We start from the raw sequence: 17,304 nt of genomic DNA on the forward strand, positions 1-17,304 counted from the left end.
AAGTCTTAATTTTGAAATATTTAGCCAGAATTTTTGACAAAAAAATAAAACTAGCCTACAATATTCTTTTGATTTTTTTTTGTATTTACAAAAAAAAATCAACAACACTTTAAAAAAATAACAAATTTTAGCAAAAATTCCGGAAAAAGTGAATAAAATCTCGCCGGAATTCACATTATTTTCTCAAAATTTAAACCTCGATAACTCCCTGTAAAAAACGAAAATTAAAAAAATCTTTTTAATTCCATATTCTACGCTGGACAAGCTTTCTAATGATACCAGTCTCAACTCTCTACGATGAATATATCGATCGGCCAAAATTCACTGAACAAAAAAAAACCCGTTTGAGTATATAGTTCCTTCCCCCTCAAGAGGGGTCGGAACAAAAAGCGTAGGTACAAAAAGTTATATCAATTTACTCAAATACAATTTCCCAACATTTTATTTTTTTTTTCAATTTGAATTAAATCCAGATTTCTTCACAACATCAACTACAGACTGTGGCAGCAACATATAGGTTCTACATTAACCCGGTTTTGATAATTTTGGGCAAAAGACGTCAGAGGGCAAAAAACCATCCATGAGCGAAAAAAAATCACTTCAAATCAGTCTCTAGTGAGAAGGAACAGCAATCAAAAATTTCCTCTTTATTGTTTGGATTCTAAGACATCAACGCTGAGATGATTTCTTCAACACTCTCAAATTTCCTATTTAATTCAAAACTGAAGTTCATTTTCAAACTCAAACATTAAGAAAATATACAAGGATCATCAAAGTTCCGATAGGGCAAAACGAACAGCGGCTGTTTTGATCTACCCTCTAGATACCATTTAGGCACACAGCTTAGACCTATTTAACGGATTTTGAGCAAAAACTAACAGATATTGAACTCTTAAGTCTTGCGATAAAATACCAGAAACAGGATCAACTGATCATAGAGCTCTTGATTGAAAAAATTCAACAGTTATTCAGAACAACAGTTCTTTAATTCATACCGAAAGAGAACAGCTTAACGCCAGCTGAAACAATTTTCAGACTTTAAATAAGCCCAAAGATTGGAACAATTAAATATGCCTTTTACGAAAATCATAAATTACAAAATAAACCAACTTTTCCAATAAATTTATATCATTTGCAAGAATATTTGCTGTGGTCTTGCAGAGAAAATTGTTTGAAGATTGACCAGATTACATATTTGACAATTGGTGGCTAATAGCCAGGTGTATAAATAGTTGAATACATTACAACTGGCCAAAAGCCCGACAACAATTGTCAAAATTCATGACACCATATGTTGTCTGAAAGTTCTCAAAGTTGCACTCGAATGATTTCGAAGAGACAAAGAAATCATTCTTTGAACTGAAACTAGTTTCTCAAGAATATTTTATAAACGTTAAAAGAGTATAAGAGCGTCATGCGTGTTATTGCTTTGATATCATAAGTATTCAAGCTGATTTCAGGTATTTAGATCAGCGCATGGTGAAAGTTTAGAAGGCAGAAATAAACATAAGTTATCATTCATCATTTTTCTGAGAGAATTTTGCAACAAAATTTAAATAAACTGATTGATTAATTTTTTAAGATGTGTTGTTGAAAGTCGCAGTCACGGACAGACAGTAGAATATGTCTGCAAAACTCAGATAATTAAAATGCTCTATTATAGGGACTGTTAATATCTATCGATATCCGAAAATGAGAAAGCTGAAGTACTTAAGCATCTTATTTCTTTTTCAGGGCCGATCTTCGTTCCCTAAAAAGGCGGAGCAGAAATACTTTCAGACATTTTTCGATTTGTACACACACTTCATAATTCCTCCAATTTCTTTCAAGTTTGCTGTCAACAATCGATATTAAAGCGAATAATGTATTTTTTAAATGTTGACCGAGTTACAACAATGAAATGCAAGCCTAAAGGACCTCCTCCATAATTTCACATTAAAGGAATTTTATACAAGTCTGACCGACGTCAAAAGTTAAACCCAAGCTAAAAATGAAACCGAATAAATCATTCATAAAACTAGAGCAATTAAAAGATTTTTCCACACTTGGAACCTCATTGCATATTCACGACGCAGAACGCGAAGCAAACAACACTCGGCGGTGAATTAATAAACAGGTCCATCAATAATTTAAAGATAGAAAAGATGTTTGATGTTTTTATTTGGGACAGAAAACGGACGAAAATCGAAAGAAATGGCGTCAAAAAGAGCAAAAAGCAAGTAAAACTGTATCAAGTGTGAGCTTGAAACTTGGATAAGAAACCGAGATGGTATTATACATTTCACAACTGAGGTTTCTGACGATGAATGTTGACAATTATACTGATCTAAGTAGTTGGTCTTAAATTCATAATCAGAAAACGATGCCAATACTGCTTCTGTTCAACAGTACAGAAACATTTCAGGGTCTCTTTGGAAGTGAACTAGATTGTGAACAACACTAAACTGGGGCCTATTGGTAATAAAAAGCAGTTTCCAATTTCGTGCTTTATACAACATTCAAATTTTAACACCAAATTTGTATAAGAATTTTTATAGTTTTCTTCAGGATTTTTTCTGTTTTTTTTCTGTTTCGATGAATGTTTGTTTACATAATTTGATAAATTATTTGTTAGAACAAGCGTTTGGTTAGTTCCAAAAGCAGCCTTGACATACCTAACTCATGGCTCAGCTTCTGATTATCTAGCTTGGTTGAGCTCTATTTGAAATTGCGCTCTCAATTTGAGAGCAGAATTCATTTTTTTTTACTTCAGCACTCTCTTAAAAATCTAAGTTGAGCTGTTAACTAATGAAAAATGATTCGAGGCAAAGCAAGCTGATTAATAAAGAAGCTGTTATTTACAGAAACTTAATACAATGATACTTAAACGAAATTTTAGTGAAATTTTGTTTGAAAAGGGACATATGTTTTCCTCTGCATCTCATTTCTCAATGTTTGGTAAAATTAGTTGTTTACCTGAACAAACTTTATTTTTACAAAATGCAAAATTGCATCAGAGTTGAATTAATGTCTGCCCTTTCTTTGCTCCAATAGTCGTTCTCGTGAAATAAAGAAAAATGATCTCACTGGTTTAAACGCTCTTTTGTAGAGATGTACGTCTAAAAATCAATCATAGTTTAAAATACAGAGTAAGAACAAAATAGTCTTGCAAAGGCGTTAATGTCTTCATTGTGCGTAGATACGGTTGTCCGAATTGTTCCATTGGCCACTAATGAATTAGTTGACCTCAACACAAAATTTTTTGCACTATAATTTGTAACTTTTGTGATTTTTTTGTTCTCATATTGCATTGCTACTAATAATAGATCGCTGAAGCCCTAACAAGATCTCATAAATCTATATACTTTGTCTAGACACCAAACGTTTTTTTTTGATAAGCATACATAAACTTCTGGTTTTTGGTTATCTTGCCCTCCAATCTCATCTATGAGTCATAATCAGTCAATAAGAAACATATGAAGTTTTCTGTTCACTTGATAGATAATAATAGCTAACATTGTCGCCATTTGATTTCGTAAAAATTTGAGGAATTTTGCAAAGCTAACAATTGGACTTACCAATTATTTTGATTGCTCATAAGTCCCACTGACTTATAAGATTTACTTCTGAACGTTTTCACCTAAGAACGTACGGTTTTCAAATTTTGCAAAAAATTTTTTGTTCAAGGTTGTTTTGTCGTTTCGTAAATAAATTCGAGTGACAAGATAAAATAACGGCTTGAAGCTCAAGTGGTTGCGTTTACTGATTTTCGTTTTATGGAATTTACCGCCAGATTGTATATGGATTTTTTTTAATTTAGCTCCTAAATTTTTCAAAATTTTGAAAATTCATTCAAGAATTTTTTACATGTTTCTTATATGAATTGATATCCATTTGGTGTAACAATCTTTTGTTAATTTCCAGAGGCATATCTGGCCCACATGAATCGTGACTTGCTTCGTGATTTTATAGCTTAGGTAACCTCTATTTGCATTCGATCTGATTTTAAGTTGTCAATTTAGATTTAAAAGTGCAGAGCTCAATTTTTTTAACTTCTGCATTCTCTTATCCGTCTAAATTGATAATTTAAAATAAGCAAAACAAGATAGAGGTGACTTGTTAATTTAAAGACGTAATAGTTTTCAATTTAGTTTGATAACCGGATAGATGTTAAATTTTGAATCTCATTTTGTTTTTTTTTTGTTAAAACCACCAGATCAATTGATATAATTGATTCTTTTAGAGTTGATTTTAAGTCTGTTTATTTGTTTGTTTGAGTGCGCATTCTAGTGAAATAAAGAAATTCGATCCAGCTGGATCCAACCCTTTTTTGTATAGCCTGTTCTTTTCAAAGAATCTATCACAGTTTAAATAACAAAATATGAGTGAGCTCTCTTTAAAGGCAACCTATCTCAACTCCAATTGCTAAATTCAGTTCAATTCAATTCAATTGCTAAATTCAGGGCGCGTGAGCTTATTTTCAATATCTATCTAATGAACTCTTACAACTTAACACAATTAGAATTATTGCAATCATTTCTCGGTTTATCTCCATGATTTTTCACTCTCGAAGTTTAACGACCTATAAACGTTATTCAATATTACAACATTTTCCATGCTTTTTCGGAAAAAAACTCGCTTTCGTGATCTCACTTATCTCGGAGAAACTTTGACCAATACAAAAAAAAGTCCCAAAAAAACTCCCGAATAAAATATACATTATTTTGCCAAACCAACTTTTAATTTCGAGCGTACCGATTAAATTCCGTAACCTAAATCTGGCTGAATATTTATTGAAAACTGTTAAAATATTACAATTTTTGGCGTTTTAGAGATCTGTCTGCTGGCCAAACTAAAGAGAACGGCAAGTGTGAAGGCAGACACCTTCTGCAATCTGTACAGTCTAGAATATTCTGATTTCCACAGTGTTTTAGGTGAGTTCAAATCGATGTCAAAAACCCTCTGGTGGCAAATAAAGTTTTTTTATTCAATCAGGTTGCTTAAAAAAATTGCCCTCGGTGTAATCCCCAAAATTTCCGAGCAGTCAAGACAAAAATCATATCTGTTTGGATTATATAGTTCAAGTGGTGAACGGACAAAGGAGTCTCGAATAGCAAAATATTCCCAGACAAAATAGTCCCAAGAAGGCAGATAAATCAGTCCCCGGCAAAATAGTCCCAAATAAACAGAGTTACACATATGCACACTTTATTCATATGATTGTAAGTTGTAAGTCGTTGAACAAATATTAAGCTGATTAAAACATAGTCTTCGCCAAATTATGTATTTTGAACCAAGTTATGGTTTAAATCTTAATTCATATTAATTTAAAAAAAATGCATTAAGAGGTTTAACTCATAGATTTTGTTCGTAAATTGATTGTAGATTATATTTACAATTTTTCTATATTTATTTGGGACTATTGTGTCTAACTAATTTGATTGCTTTTCTTAGACTATTTTTATCTGGGACTCTTTTGTCCGGCGATATTTTGCAATTTCCGACTCTTTTGTCTGGGGATATTTTGCAATTTAGGAATCTTTTGTCCGGCGACATTTTCGCAATTTGGGACTCTTTTGTCCGGACACGAGTTCAAGTGTACACAGCTATATGGTCCAATAGTGTGACAGCACTTATGCTTGCTAATGTTCAAATGGATGGACTTTCGAAATTGTTGAACTATCAAAAATTGTTCAACTAATCGAAAACCTCCAAACTCGTAATTGCATTAAAATTTCCTGATAAACAGAAGGCTTTTCAATTACTGAACTTTTCTTAAGCTCTTTATACTGCTGTTTCGCTTTGCAGGTGAATTTGAAGAGATGAGGAACACAATCGAACAAGTAGCGAGAGACAGATTGAAGAAGATCGGAAGAGGAAACGATACTGAGTTCAAAAGAGGTATGTTCTCATTTCATATTCTAAATGAGCATGAAAGTTTTACTCTCAAGTAACAATATCATGTCACTTCAAATTAAATCATTTAATTGCTCAGCAGTCTCTAAAGAACTTTGAACTTTGTCTTTTAACTTTGTCCTGAAAATCAGTTTTTTTTTTAAAAAGAACTCCTTTCCCATAAGCAGTTTTAAAGTAATTCTTTTGAATAATTTTAAAATTTAAAAGTTTGAAGCCCAAGTGAAAGAAATTAACTCTTTGACATCAATTATTGACTGCAAAAACAAACGAACCTTTTGAAAAAAAAAACATTTTTGACTATTTCCTGCCTCTGTCAGTTCAAAATTTTTCTCCCCCCATTTTTTTAAATATGGTTCACCAAACAAAAAAATCTACGCTTAATTACAATCTTTGTCCTATTAACTTTGCTGAGTACAATGACATAAAATCGGTTAAGCTGACATCCCTGAAAACTGACAGGAACAGATTAAGAAGGGAATTTTTAGTCACTGACATTAAGGAAGAATCAGAAAAAAATTATCTAAAGGTATCATTTGAAGGGTCATTAAAAGAGACAGATAGAAAAACAGTTACATGTTGTACACTTGAAGCTTCTATTCGGTTCTTCAATAAAATATTCCATTATTTTATTTCAAAGTTGACCCAGTTTTCGTGGTAAAACTGCGTCAAATGATAGTGATAAAAACGGACCAAAGAATTCGCGTTATTGCACAGACACTGATTTATAATACATAGGTCTGCTTATAACGATTCATCTATACCAATATAAACGTGAAGAAAGATCCATTTTAGAAGTTTAATTAGCAAAAAGAACACCTTCTTAATATGTGGAAATTTCATATCAAACCTAATTAAAAATTTAAAGTTATAGAAAAAAAGAAGCAGTTGAATAAATTTTAGATTTCATGATACAGATCATTTGAGTCTTTTAAAAATTTCGTCCGTGTTGTCTTTAGGCTAACAGCACTATCTTCAGGTTAAAAGGACATTAAGAAAGGTGATGTTTGAATTAATCAGTCAGGCAAAATAACACCACTCAATAAAACAGCCCAGTGGTAGTCAATTTAATCACAGGACAATACATTGTCTCTTATGTCCCCGAGGCTCCATCGGAAAAGAGGGAGAGAAAAGAGGATGAGACTTAATTCCATTGACAACAATTGAGGAATACTAATATTGAGTACACTTCATATAGATGTACACATATCTATAGTAAAAAGATCAAAACTATAGAAACAAATGTCATGCAACTGGTTCAGTAATAATCCTATATTGATCCTTGCTAACTGCTATACAAAGTATAAGCTTAAACATTTTAATTTAACGCCAAGATTTGGGCTAATGCTTTGCTAAAGCAAGCTCAAAACAAAATAGATGTTCCCGGGACAAACCAGATTAATCACTGTTTATTATTCGAGCAGTTTTGAATCGCATGTCACTGGCACTTTCCTAGCACACGCTCGGGAAAATCATTTCCCAACTTAGCTAAAAAAGCAAAAAAAAAATAAATAGTTTTTATCACACCTTTATTCGGGACGACGCAAGAAAGAAAGAGAAAGAAGTCTCATTTTACAATTTCTCAAACAATTGTAACCATAGAATTAAAAATTTCCTAAAATTTTGTCGCTAATCAAAATTTTCAATATCGAGACAGGTCTTTTTTATTAAATGCAAACTATACAAAGGATAAAATTACTCGAGAAAAAAATATTAGTTGAACAGTAAAATGCTGACAAGCGAGTTTCAATTTGAAAGGTGAACATTTTCACCATTACTCACAACGGCAGTAATAACTCAGAAAGAAACAGATGACAGAAATTGAACGCCAATAAAAAGTGACTATCATCAAATTACCACTGTCCTCGAAACACTTAAATGAGAAGCATCAGCATTTAATCTAATTTCAGAGAGCATTTAATGTCAAAGGTAACTCAAAAATCAAAAGGAACAGCAATCTCTATGAATTAGAAATTATATATTTTTTTCACGTATTACACGATTTTCTCTATCAATTACTGAAAAACATGTTAAAACCAGAAACAATGTACGCTAATTCATTTGGTATTGTAGACTAAAACTTTCTGGCGTATGTTTTTTTTTCTGAATTTTAACTAGGTCCTACAGTTTGCCCAGAAGATAGATCAAACAAAATAAACCAAACATTTATTATTGGTAAAGTAAACGCTACTATGTTTTCCCGGCTAGTTCCCCTATTGTGCAAGGTTGAAGTTAGATTGTCTCGAAAATAGTTAACTCATGAAACGGCAGTTAACATCAATTCTGGTTATATAGATAACAGATGTAAAACAATAACACAAAAATTAAAAACACAAAATCCGGGGTTCATTCATTAAAAACACAAAATCCGGACAAACTCAAGTTGTCTCGTTCTTTGTTTTTCGAAGCCTCTTCTTTTCTGTCACGGTGTTTCAGTTGAACCTCCAGTGCTAGTTATACTCACACAAACCGCTGTTATCTTCAGCAAACAAACCTCAGTCTTTGAAGTAAACAATAAAGCTTGAAGCTAGACTACCAAATGACGCGGAAAAATATGTTCTCTGAAGTGGATGTCTAAATTTACGTCTAAATAAGTTATTTTTAGCAGCTCAATATGCTTAAGCTCAGCAATCTGTTAAAATACATCGCTAAGCTCCAATCTGTGGCACTTTCCAAATAAAAACCTGTTACTAAAAAAAGTTAAGCTCAAATACCAACGAAATCTAACTTAACGTCCTTGGTTTGTCAAACAGTCCGACAAAAACAGTCCCGGACAAAACAGTCCCAAACTGCAACATATTCCCAGACAAAATAGTCCCAGACAAACTCCCAGACAAAATAGTCCCAAGAAAACACAAAACAGTCCCAGACAAAATAGTCCCAAAAAATATTGAAACCATTGTAAATATAATATACAAACAACTAACAAACATAATCTATGAAATAAGCTTCTGAAAGCATTGTTTTTAATTGATATGAATTAGGAGTAAACCAAATGTCTGGTAATATTCTGCTATTTGGGACTGTTTTGTCTGGGACTGTTTTCTCTGTTCACCAATGTTTTAAGATAAGAGCCTTAAATAGATCAAACTTTCTAAAAGAACAAACCAAGGACGTTGAGTTAGATTTCGTTGATATTTGAGTTTAACTTTCTTTAATAAAAGTCTTTTATTTCGAAAGTGCCACAGATCGGAGTTTAGCGATGTAATTTAACAGATTGCTATCTTGAGCATATTGAGCTGTCAAAACCCTAAAAACCTTATTAAATTGAATATGCGCATCCAGCCATAGTCCGAGTAAGCAATCGGATGTCCAAATTTAGACATCCACTTGGGAGAGCATATTTTTTCGCGTCATTTGGTAGTCTGGCTTCAAGCTGCATTGTTTACTTCAAATGGTGAACAGACAAAACAGTCCCAGACAAAACAGTCCGGGACAAAACAGTCCGAAAAAGTAAAATATTCCCAGACAAAATAGTCCCGAGAAAACAGACAAAACAGTCCACGTCAAAATAGTTAGATTAAGCACATGCACACCAATTAAAAAGGAAACCTCTTAAGTTATTCATATGAGTGTTTTCCATTTAACAAACTTTAAGCTGATTACAACATAGATGTTCAGATATTATGTATTTTGAAACAAATTTTTGGTTTAATCCTAATTCATATCGATAAAAAACAATCAAAAGCTTAATTCATAGATTTGTTTGTTAGTTGTTTGTATATTATATTTACAATGGTTTCAATATTTTATTTGGGACTATTTTGTCTGTGACTGTTTTGTGTTTTCTTGGGACTATTTTGTCTGGGACTGTTTTGTCTGGGACTGTTTTGTCCGACCAAAACATTGGGAAATTTTTTACATAGCTACAACAAATGAGTTAAAGAGCTATCAACCAACCAATATAGAACATGGAAATTTTCTCTACGTTTATTGGCTAGTTGTGAAAAGTCTACAAGTATAAACGTATGCTTGTTTCCCTACCACTATTTCCTGCTTTTCATTTGAAACAGTACGTAAAATTAACTTCAGAAATCCCATTGTAAATTAAATCCGTTTAATTTTCATTGAGCATCTGCCGCTGCCCAAAGCTGCACGTTAAGAAGTAGGCAAGATCAACAGCATAGGGAAGCAATCACTTTTGGTGCAGACTTTCAAATAGCAAAAAAACGTTTTTTTTGTTTAACAATTTTTGCAAAACTGTCTAGTACGAAATTACTTTTCACACTTGGCATTTTTCATTTTTCAGTGCGTTCAACTCCGATGAAATCGCAGATTTTTCTATTAGAACCAGATGAAAATATCAGTTCAGCGAAAATCAAAAAGATTTATTGAGACGCCTAGAACATAGGAAACCGTTTAGAAAACAACAAACTTTCGAATGATATCACAGACTTGCTATTACCTGCAGTTCTCATGCTCTGCCTTGAGTGATTGTATAACTTTTAGGGTCCACTATTATTGCTGCCGAATTGCATTGACCATAAGTTTATATTTTTCCCATGTTTTGCTGACAACTTTATACAGTTTTCACATTTCAATGCTCTAATCACAGCTCTGACCATTCGAAAAACTATTGAGAACATTTGGTGAGAATATTTCCCAAATTCAACCCTTTTCCATCTCTGTGATGTTACTACTGTACGGTCGAGACAAATTTCAATTTTAATTTTTAGGGTGCATGGGTAAGACTTCATTTGTAGATATTACTGCGATTCTCTATATATTTCATCCAATTGTTAGCTTTATGACTGCAAACGAAACTGCAATTTCTCCGCCTTTTAACTAAAAATAATGTTACCCCTAGAAGAGAAAACTAATATTGATCTAAATATTCGGAAGTATTAGTATTAAATAAAGGCTATTTGCGCCCCTCCTGCTTTGCTTATGCTTACATGAATATTTACACACGTTTTTCTATCAGGCAGATCTATCTCTCCAACCCCCGCGTAGTTGGCATATAGAACTTTTAACCCCCCCCCCCCCGCCCCAGAAGGCGTAGGTGCTTTTTCGTACATGCCAACGTGCTTTAATGGATTTCCATTGAACACAGAATTAGCTCATAATTTGTAACAGGCGTCATTAAAAAAACCGGAGGGCGACAGACATAATAGGTCCAATTTGCATCATACATAGCTTATTTTAAAAACGATTTTGTATTGAGTTCAAAAACTACCATTTCGATAGCATTTCCATAACATAGCCCATTTTTATAGGCTGTGCTAGTACTCTGGACTACAACTCCATCAAACACTAGTACCAAATTGCCCAATAAATTAGATCCAGGGGGAGGCATACACAGAAAATATCCAAATTTCAAATTGTGCTTTTTAACTTCAAGTGCACATCATCTCTAATAACTCTGCAGGTTCAAAATAAAAATATTACTGAACAGGCAGCCAGGGTCTAGACTATAAACTAGAGAGCAGAAAATCTCGACGTCTGCAGTCATTCTCCAAAACAATTAAATAAATTAAAATTGGTTTAAATTAACTAAATTTAATCATCATATATGTTCTCGCTATTCCCTGCCTAGTATTAGTATAAGGGAAAAGAAATTGAAAATCGTAAAATCCCACCAGACCGATAAAAACCAATAAATCAATCAAATATTTCACAATACAAGTCATTAACAGATCAGTTATTAAAAGCGTACTATTTAAAGTAGACGTCGTTCCCTTGCATATATTTTATAATGTGAAGATTGTATTGAATATTATCAACCCGCTATATACCTGATCCAATTTTCTGCAGTATTATGCCTTTAGGGCTATCAATGGGGTGCCGAGAGGGTGCGATTGGACGGTTTGATGAGTTATGACTGACGTCAGAGGAAAATATTGTGACCAAATTAACATTTCACAGACGCAATAGAGTAATTCAATTAGTTTCGGGAAGAGCGAATCCATAGATTAGGGAATAAAATAGGGAGAGCAAAATTGATGGTGTTGACTAGATTTGAGAGCAGAAACCTCTAATTTAAGTTCGCATAAATTAAAAATAGAGGACGAAAAGATAATTCTTTGAAACCAACAAAGGACATCAAACTTCTATATCAAAGGAAAACATCTATAACTGATCTTTAAGTTCAATGGTCTTACTAAATTGGGGAAATTGCAAAAAAATAGTCGGGAAAAAGAAAACCACGAAATACTGAAGAAGCAAATAAATTTCATACTACGCTACGATCGCACTAAAAATAGATGAAAGAAGCGAAGAAATGCTGACCGCAACTCAATGCTTACTTGAAATTTTTTATAAAAGAACAAGGCATAGTTATGAATCTTGTTGAACGGGAGAAGCATTATTAACTGCTCTCAAACAATGATTGTAGCAATTAAATTAGGCCTGTTAATTTTTTCAAATGCATTTTTTCGTAATACCACTTTTTCGACTGAGCAAGACGGCTCAGCTGAAATGTATCCAGACGGCTCGTACGAGACTACGCTTAGCACAGAAAGTTCCAACATAGGTTAGGAGTTTGTCGAACTTTTCCTGTTCTGAGAAGAAAACATCTTTTTGACAAACAATATTGAAAAGCTCAAGTCTAAGCCATTTTTTGTGACAACCTTAATTTAAACATTCTTTAATAATAAAACTTAAAAAATCACATCCCTGACTTTGATATAAGATTAACAGATATTAAACCACATATACTGTCAATCGTGTAATATAAGGCTACTTCTCAGAATATTGATGTTCCAAAGGAACAATTAGTCCCAAGATTTACCATAAAGTAACACAGGCAATTATCTTCAATAAACGAAGCCATCAGTTTATTCGTTAGAAACAGCAAAGAATTTATTGGTTTTTCTCATTTATTCATTGAAAATTTTTTAAACTAACAAAATCTTTACCAATTAGGCAGACTAAATTAAAATTGGTTTTTTGCTTCATAAATGATACCGAATATCCATCAAAAGTTAGAGTTAGTTATAATGTCAAATTTGGCCCTTTTGGTAACAACTCTCTTGTTAACAGCTCTGTTTGGTAACAATTCCTTTGGTAACAACTCTTCAATTCATTTTGTCTTTATTGGGACAATTGCCAATTTAGAACAATTTGTATCAAACACAAAATAGTTTTCGATTAAAAACTTATGTGACAAATGGAAAATAAGAATTCAAAGTTTTTTTCACAATATTTGTACTGGATCACAGACGCTTGTTGTATTTTAACTAGCTCAAGCAGGTCCACCTTAAACTTCCGTGATTCGATCAAACCTGAACCAATTGTAGAAATTACGTTTTCATATCAAGCAAGCAACAGCTTGGGAGACAGTTGCAGTGTTTTCAAAGATATTCTTCCTTTTCTTAGTTTTTTTTCGTTCTTTTGGCCACGAAGTTTGCACCTGCAACCAATTCAGCTAAACATCGTCCTATGCAAGCCTTAATTGACTGCAGGAATTGCTTTTAGCAAGTTTTTTTTAGAAATTCGGAAAAATACTTTCTCGCGTGTTTGAAAATACATATATAAAGGAACCCAAGAGAACATCTAATGAATCCGACTGCTGCAGGCATTAAAGTCAGAGGTAGGGAAGTTGAAAAACAAAACCATTTAATAAATTTCGTTGTTTCCTCCATTGGTCGTCTTTTCTGTTTTGTTTCTGAATGTCCCTTTCAAAAACGAAACCAATCCAAAAATCCAAGCTTACAGAAACAGTTATTTTATGTCAGATTAAAGCGTAGAATGAAAGTTCTCAGAGAAGTAAAAACTATTTGTGATATCTGCTTGTTTTTTCGGTTTTCCTGTTGACTAAAAATTATGGTCGGTCAATTAGAGGCCAGCTTGAATTCGGCAGTCACATGAACATCAGGAACAACCAACAGAAAATGAACACCAGGAACTACCAACAGAAAAAAATTGCTTCTCGCATTGTTTTCAATAACTCTCGTCTCAAACTTCCCAGATTTGGTCAATTCTTTTAAATTTTGTTGAAACCATATTTGGGTAAGTTGAAGGTTGCGGCATTGGTACTCAGATATAGATACAAAATTAGGTTATCTTCTTTAAAAAAAAGTTTTAAAACTTCAAGAAATGGTGAAATAATGATCCCACACTTTTGAATTTGAATCAATTAGTCAATCATATTGGAAATCTTTTTTTGCAAATTAGTTTGTTCGAGGAGCCGGAAAATAATCACAGAGGAGATAAGTAATAAATTTCAACTTTGATTAGTTTTTACGTCTGTAGAAAAGGAAACATTTTGCATATAAAAAGTATCTCAACAGTTCGTTTGCAATCGGGTATTGCTTCATGGAAGAAAAATCAGAGAACCTAATCATATGACAACAGAAAACTTTAACGAAGCATTAAAAATTTCAAAGTAAAAAGTGTTTTGTTATTTTTCTCTTCATAAAAATTATTTTCGCATATATCATTTTTCTTCATTGGTTAAATCGAAAATGAATTGAGCTACAAAAAGTCTATAAATTTTTCTAGCAATTATAATAACACAGTTTACTATCCTCCGCAACCTTACCCCCTACAACCAACCCCCCCCAAAAAAAACCCATTCCTTTCCTGTTTTCCTTTCGAATATAACCGACTGAACCGGGTAGCTTGCTCTCGAACGCTACACAGGACTATTCTATTGTACCCCGGTTCAGCCGAGGATTCTTGACTGCTTTAGATTGCGACAATTACTGAGAATTTTTAAATGATGTTACTGGGGCTTATCATAGACAACTACAATGATTTAAATTGAAAAGTAAAACAATTTACGTAGTATTTTTATTGTTCCGACCCCACTTGTGGGGGAGGAGGAACTATATACTCAAATGGGTTTTTTTTTGTTCCGTGAATTTTGGCCGACCGATATATTCATCGTAGAGAAATGTGCGTGGTATCATTAAAAAGCTCGTCCAGCGTAGAATTCGAAATTAAAAAGATTTTTTTGAATTTCGTTTTTTTCGAGGAGTTATCGAGGTTCAAAGTTTCATGTGAACACTGGATATTTGGTTCACTTTTGTTCACTTTTACCGTAATTAACGTTTTTTCTACAAAAAATTTAATTCAAAACTAGATTTCACGCCAAAAAGTAAATCAATTTTAGGTTTTTAATAGACGAAAGGAGATAATAAAGACTAGTTCTAGTCTCAGAGGGAAGTTTAATATATAAAAAAAATTCGAATTAGGTTTGGGAGCTTTTTTTTTTAGAAAATTTTGCAATTTTTTTGTTTTTTCAAGTCACCTAGAGACTACTAGACACTTTTAATATCGAAGTTCCGTTAATGACAAACCTCTCTTACGATCAAATGAAGCCCAATGAACAAAAAAATTGTTTCGAAGGGATCGCTCGTGTTTTTTTGGACTCGTATCTCAAATTTCGTAATTTCAAATGAAATTTTGATTTACTTTTTGAGGTTTTACTAAAGTTTTGCAATCCTATGGCATAAACTTGTTGACTAAAGGTGCAGTAGATTTGCTAATGAGCATTAAGTGAACCTATCTAGTGCTGTGAGTGAACAGCTAATGGCTGTTAAGACTTTGTAAATTTTCGAAAGTTTTTTTTAAAATTAGTAAATTCTAAACTTATTTTTGTGAACTGTAAGTTCGTCTCAGTAAAAACAGGATTGAACTCCTTCATACCACTGCAACATAAGTTAATCTCATTGACGGCTTTATCAAATAACTATTGGTTATACGTCTTCAATGCCACAAGATTTCAAATTTTTCTAAAAATTTTTTGGACATTTCGTCTTATTGGTTCATTTTGAAATCGTATCACGTCATCCTAATATTGATGGCTAAATCTTCCTTTAGTGAAGACGTCCAAAGGATGATAGATAAAACTTTCTAAGAAAAAAATATGGTTTAAATGGCTTCAACACTCCCATTTTTCTAAAGAAATTTTGGTTTTTGCCTGTATTTGTTGTTTTTTTTTCATAGTCATAAGACATATTGTGATGTCTTATTGATTACCTAGGCATCATAAACATCCTTGTATTCACATCGTGGCATAGCTGAGCGTATTCATTGAATTCCTATGAAAGCTTTTGAGTTTAATGGCTGTTAAGACTTTAAAAATATTTTTTTATTTTTTTTGAACATAAATCAATCTTAAGCTTATTTTCGTGGATTGTCAGTCAGTCTCGGTAATGACAGAACCGCTTTTTTTGTACATCAGCAACAATTTATCTAGTTAGCGGTTTTGTCTTCTATCTATTGGTTTTTTTTACTTCGGTGCACGAGTTTTCATAATTTTTATAATTTTTGGATTTTTTTTAGTAATTTTGGTTCCTTTTGAAATCGTATTACATTATCCTAATATTGGTTGCTCCCATTGGCTTAGTGAAGACGTTCAATGGATCGTTGAAAAAGTTTTCAGAGAAAAAAGCTTATGGTTTAAATAGCATCGACACTTTCTTCTCTCAATTTTCTACCGAACTTTTGGATTTTGCCTGTTTTTGTTGTTGTTTTCATAGTCAATGACTTGTTGTAATGTCTTATTGATAAATTTTGAATGACAAACATCCTAGTCGTCACATCATCTAGGTATAATTTAGCGTATTAAATGCCTTCCGTTGAAAGCTGTAGAGTTTTTTGACTTTGATACTATGGGTTTTCTCAAAAATTTCGTGGTTTTGATGTATTTTTCTTTGCCATACGACTTATTGTGATGAGTTATTGATGTCACATGAATGAAACCTATGATTGCTATTTCATCGAGGCAGAATTTAGTGTGTTTAATTAACTTAAAATGTAGCATTTTTTTAAAATTCAAACATCTATTTTTGTTATCTCTTCATTTGGTTGACAATTAAGTCAAAAATGTAGATGAGCTCGGGTCGGAACATCATGTGCGAACGCACATTAACGAGCCCCCTTGTTGGTTAATTTATAGTTAATTACCACCAATTGAGTTCACTTATATAAAATTGTGAATAAAAGCAATTCAGATCAACAGAAAAATCATCCCAATTAATTGAGCAAGAATGTAGCAAAAAAGGGATCTTTTCCGTTTGTGACCCCCCGCTTAGTGGGCACATATTATTCGGCACAAACGGAAACGATCCCAAACTTCTAACACTTTGTTGAAAGGGTGGCCATGTGCATCAGCCAGTTCATTAGAAACCTTGATATGCCTGACTAAGCTTCTGATATCTTTCCGTTTTCTGGATGCGTTGACCTGATTGTTAAACTCAATTTTTTAAATATTTTTTGGAGACCCTTACAACTTCTCAAATGGTTTAACTGTCTGATTTTGAATTTCTGGTTTTTGGGAACAGTGGATTAGAGTAATGAATGCGAAAAGTTATCAACTGAAAACATCTTGTAAATCTTCACTCAGTGACGAACATTTGAAACTGACGAATTTTCGGCTCTGCTGGCCCGAAATGGAAGGCATGGTTCAAATTTTTTTGCCGTTTTATCTAAATTTATCAATGCTCAACTTATTTTTAGAAATTT

At 32.8% G+C, this 17,304-nt stretch overlaps 1 protein-coding gene across 5 annotated transcripts in view; it reads left to right on the forward strand.

Annotated features, from left to right (window-relative positions):
• The window catches only part of LOC142350896 (potassium/sodium hyperpolarization-activated cyclic nucleotide-gated channel 3-like), a 92,455-nt gene that overhangs the window by 73,326 nt on the left and 1,825 nt on the right, over positions 1-17,304 (forward strand). For all 5 annotated transcript variants that reach the window (XM_075402901.1, XM_075402899.1, XM_075402900.1 and 2 more), the window contains 2 exons: positions 4,812-4,913; positions 5,788-5,880. In XM_075402901.1, the coding sequence (XP_075259016.1) occupies positions 4,812-4,913; positions 5,788-5,880 (195 nt within the window). The remainder of the gene's footprint in view (positions 1-4,811; positions 4,914-5,787; positions 5,881-17,304) is intronic.

Source organism: Convolutriloba macropyga, chromosome 12 (assembly GCF_964194025.1).
Source record: "Convolutriloba macropyga chromosome 12, txConMacr16.3, whole genome shotgun sequence".
Lineage (NCBI taxonomy): Eukaryota > Metazoa > Xenacoelomorpha > Acoela > Convolutidae > Convolutriloba > Convolutriloba macropyga.